Source organism: Amphimedon queenslandica, unplaced genomic scaffold (genome assembly GCF_000090795.2).
Source record: "Amphimedon queenslandica unplaced genomic scaffold, v1.1 AMPQUscaffold_11945, whole genome shotgun sequence".
Taxonomy (NCBI): Eukaryota; Metazoa; Porifera; class Demospongiae; order Haplosclerida; family Niphatidae; genus Amphimedon; species Amphimedon queenslandica.
In genome coordinates, this window is record NW_003547816.1 from 6,995 (window position 1) to 12,079 (window position 5,085).

At 32.5% G+C, this 5,085-nt stretch overlaps 1 protein-coding gene across 1 annotated transcript; it reads left to right on the forward strand.

Moving 5' to 3' along the window:
• Positions 1-3,165: 3,165 nt before the first annotated feature.
• LOC109588665 (uncharacterized) lies at positions 3,166-4,579 on the forward strand. Its single transcript, XM_020004804.1, has 9 exons — positions 3,166-3,273; positions 3,320-3,607; positions 3,656-3,712; positions 3,765-3,800; positions 3,848-3,889; positions 3,935-4,100; positions 4,147-4,212; positions 4,269-4,328; positions 4,381-4,579. The coding sequence occupies exons 2-9, from the start codon at positions 3,466-3,468 to the stop codon at positions 4,481-4,483; spliced, it is 672 nt and encodes a 223-aa protein (XP_019860363.1). The 5' UTR covers positions 3,166-3,273; positions 3,320-3,465; the 3' UTR covers positions 4,484-4,579.
• Positions 4,580-5,085: the final 506 nt, after the last annotated feature.

Genomic DNA, 5,085 nt, shown 5'->3' on the forward strand with positions numbered 1-5,085 from the left:
TCCAATGCTAAATATTTATCTCTAATATTAAATGTATTTTTAACTGTCATTTATTTAGCTGATATTAGTGTTACAGAAACAGTAACAAGTAAGATAACACAAACTCATTATTGTCAGTTTACTTATTTGCATTAGTAGTGTCAACTTCATCATCATCAGTGTCTTTATCATCTGCTCATGGTATAAAGCAAGTTTATAATGAAAAATTATGTTTAGTTCTACTAATAGTTTGTGCTACTGTGACAACTACTGTTAATGAAGGAAATATCACTGTATGGATTGGTGTGACAGTATTAGCATCACTATTGGCTGTATCTATAATAGTTATATTAATACTGGTTATGTACATAAAAAGAACTAATATTAATCAAAAGAGGTATATAAATGAATGCATTCATTACTTAAAATTTGTGGTTCTTAGAAAATTAGATAATGACATTGTAATGGAGTGCAGTCCAGCTTATGCTACAACTGAATTTAAAACAAAGTTAGTTCATGACTAGTTCATTATGTAAATAATATATATATATACATGCATACACATGCAGTACTACTGATGATGCATCAGTGAAAGATGGTCCAACATATGATACAGTACAACAAAGTGAACAAACACAGTCAGTCTTGGTTTTATAAAATACAATTATTATTATTATTTAAAGTTATTATTAATAGATCAACTGTTGAGCCAGTGTATGATACAGCTAATGATGAATATGAGACTTCTCTTCCACCACCTTCTACTGAATATGAAATACCAACTGTTTAATAATGTGCTCTTCTTTTTATATTCTCCTAATGTATTTGATGTACATACAGCATAACATTACCAGTGGATAATATTATATAAGATGTGTTTGTGTTACAATAATAGAAATGCTTAATAATGTTAGTTAAAATACTACATCTAGAAATGGGCTTAATGCAAACATCTACATTGAGTTGTGTTGAACTATAAAAAATATTTAGACTAGACTATTGGGAGGAGTTATTTTTTTAGAGCAAGATGGCAATCATGGCACCACGAGTGGCATTCTCAACTTGTTCTTGTTTTATTTTACTCATACTAACTCTAGTTCATCTGATGACTGTATCTGGGCAAGCACCACCATCTTTTCTTTTACCCAATAATGGTAAGAAAAGCAATAGACCTAATTGTTTGGAATTAATAGATTTGTACTCATACTCGTTAGGTGTTCAATTGTACCTAGCTTATGTGGACAGGATAATACTTGATTACTCTATGATATATGCTAGACAGTTTTATAATATTGATCAGAATAATGACCATCTTGACACCAATGACGCTTTGTGGTGCCAGAGTGCTAACACTAGTACTAATGTTGGAGTGTGGTATTATCCTAATGGAACTGAAGTACCTTTATTTGATGGACCCTTTGATGATTCATCAGCTCCTAATCCAGTGTACAGTAAAAGATTCAGTGGTCAGATTGCACTAGCTAGAAGAGATGGACTATCAGGATATGAAGGTTTATACAAGTGTATCATTCCTGGTGAGAATGGAGTGAATCAAACACTAGTGGTTGGAGCATATACTGATACTGGATACAATAACAATGGTATGTGATAAATATATACTATAATTGTAATGTACTTCTTTTACAGATGGTCCTGATGCTGATCCTACTATGCAGTTCTCTCTCCTCTCCACTAGTAGATTAGCTACTCCTCCAGTCTTCAGTCTCAGCTTCAATGTCTCTGATGGTCCTCCTACTACTGTCAGTTGTTCAGTGAATGGGAGTGGAATATCTACTGAACTGTCTCGTGTGATAGTGAATGGATCAGGATCTGTTACAAGAGTGACAGTAACAGTGAGACGAAGAGAAACTGGTAACTATCAGTGTAATGTATTTAATGCCAGAGTGTCTGATGGTACTAATGGTGTTATTGGAGGTGTTCAGGCAACAAGTAGTAACACATTTTTGAGTTTATCAGGTTTGCATCAGCATTAATTATTAATTATTATGCTTTATTTTCAGTATCTGATACTCCAACTGGTTTAACTGCTACAAGATTAAGTACTGGTTTATCTCATGTAAGACTCTCCTGGTCTACTGTATCAGGAGCTACTGGTTATGAGGTCTACTATCAACTGTCTAGTAATACTCCTGTTAGTGTATCCAACACTAGTTATACAACAATCAATATAACATCAGGATTGGTCCAAGGAAGTACATACAATTTCTATGTAGTATCTTATGAATCAGCTTCTCTACCTAGTGGTAATGCTTCAGTTATATTAACAATTAGTGAGTATCAGTACATAATTAAAGTTAACTGCTATAATGTTATTTAGGTAATCCAGTAATGGATGATTTTACGGTGACTACAACTACAGCTTCTTTTATTAACTTGAAATGGAGTCCACCTAATACTGTAGTACCGATTAGTTATAATATCAATAGGAGATGTAAAAGAGTATGTGAATCATTAGTCACTAGTAATAGTGAAACATCAGTTTCATCACCACATACTTCAACTGGTATACCTCCTTACAGTCAATGTACCTTTGATCTTATTGGAGTATATGGAGCTGAACTAGCTTATTTGATTACTAATTATTTAGTTACTACACTTTCTACTGGTAAGAGAACATTATAGTGATATTTATTGTCATTATACTTCCTTTAGCCCCTACTGCACCAGTGGGTGATATTATATTCTCATCAGTAGAGTCAGTGTCAATGACCGTCTCATGGGATGGAGTACCTTGCAATGGAAGAAATGGACCAATCACTGGATACTACCTCACATACACTAACATCACTTCAAACACTAGTTATACTGTTAATATCACTGGAGGAGACAACAGAATGTATAATCTCACAGGATTAATACCATATACTAACTATACTGTGAGTATAATACCTTATAATTATAATATGAATGGACCAGCTAGACAAGAAATACAATTAACTGGTGAATCAAGTAAGTCAATGAGATATTGATCAGTTTAACATGATCTTAACACAGTTCCTGGTGTGATATCTGATCTAAGACATGGAAGAAACCCAAATGCAATAAATATTGTATGGAAACCTCCTACAATACCTAATGGTATCATTGCAGTATATGAGATAAGATTTAGAGAGTCTACCAGTACTGGTCCATACAATATAACTAACACTACTAACACTTATTACAATATAGTAGGATTGATACCTAATACTAGTTATACTATTGGAGGGAGAGCATATACTAGTATTGGACCAGGAGAATGGACTCATAGAGAATATACTACTGCTGAAATACGTAAGATATTATTATTTCTTTAATTTTATATTATTTTGTTATTTAGCTGTCATTCAAACCTTCTCTATAACAAAGTTCAATTCTACAGTAGTGAGGGCTGAGTGGGGTTTTGTTTCTAGAGCTAGCCATTATACTGTCTATTATGAGTCAACCAGTAGCTCCTCAAGAAAGAAGAGACAAGTAGAGACAGGAATGAGAGTATTCCCAGGTGATACTACTGAAGGTCTAATAGGAGGATTAGATCCTAATCTGAACTATTTGTTCTCTATATCTGTATCATTTAATGTTAATGGAATCATTTATGAAGGAAAGAGGACTCAAAAAATACCACCAAGTATATAAAAGTGAAATAACTTAAATCTATGGTTTGGTTATACATTAGATCTCACTTTAACTCCTACTGCAGTATCAAGGGCACCAACTGCGATTCAAACATCAGGTAAGTCACTGGACACTGGTCATATATCAATCACACAATGGTCATGTTACAGGTACTTCACCAGTCACTGTTACAGGAACATCAACAAGTAAGATAACACAAACCCATTATTATCAGTTTACTGACTTGCATTAGCAGTGTTGATTTCATCAACAGTGTCTTTATCATCTGCTCATGGTAAGCAAGTTTATAATGAAAAATTGTATTTAGTTCTACTAATAGTTTGTGCTACTGTGACAACTACTGTTACTGTATTAGAAAATAATGGAGGGAATATTGCTGGATGGATAGTTGTTGTGATAGTATCAGCATCACTAGTGGCTGTATCTATAATAGTTATATTAATACTGGTTATGTACATAAAAAGAACTAATATTAATCAAAAGAGGTATATAAATGCATGCATTCATTACTTCAATGTTTGTGGGTCATAGAAAATTAGATAATGATATTGTAATGGAGTGCAGTCCAGCTTATACTACAACTGAATTTAAAACAAAGTTAGTTAAACTATTGACTATTAGATTATGTCTATTATACATACATACATATACAGTACTACTGATGATGTATCAGTGAAGGATAGTGCAACATATGATATAGTACAACAAACACAGTCAGTTATATAAAATACAATTATTATTATTATTTAAAGTTATTATTAATAGATCAACTGTTGAGCCAGTGTATGATACAACTATTGATGAATATGAGACTTCTCTTCCACCACCTTCTACTGAATATGAAATACCATCTGTGACTGATTTATAACTTAATCATATTTTTGCTAGTGTACAAACTATCTGTATACTCTTGGCTACGTCAGTGTATACTACCTTAAAGCCACTTATTTTTAATAGACAAATATTTGCGATTTGTTAATGGTATTGATTTAGCAATACTAATTTTAGCGATTTTGTTCTTTTTTCAATTAATAACTATTAATAAATCTAGATTATTAATAAATGCAAGTTCTAATTTTTACGATTTTAAAGCCACTCGCAAAAAGCGCAAAAATTAGTGCTTGCAAATAATAGTGGCTTAAGGTATTTTACCTGCATTAATTTCTCAATATGTGTGAATGCCTGTATTATTAATTTATAGTACTTATCAGTTTTTGCCATGTAGTTTGCTAATGAATTATGAACATAAAGTTAAATTTCTATAGTATCAAGAGTAGATCTACTCTTGATAGTAGGTACATTGTTTTTACACAAGATTAGGATGTGTTTAGCTTGCAATAGCTCTGGACTCTTCCTCATCACACCCAGTGTCATTATTACTAGGGGCGTGGCTTATTGCTTTACACATGAATTTTAATGAGAAGGTTGCTTTTGTCTATTTTTACCTTTTCAGCAAAATGAACAAACTGT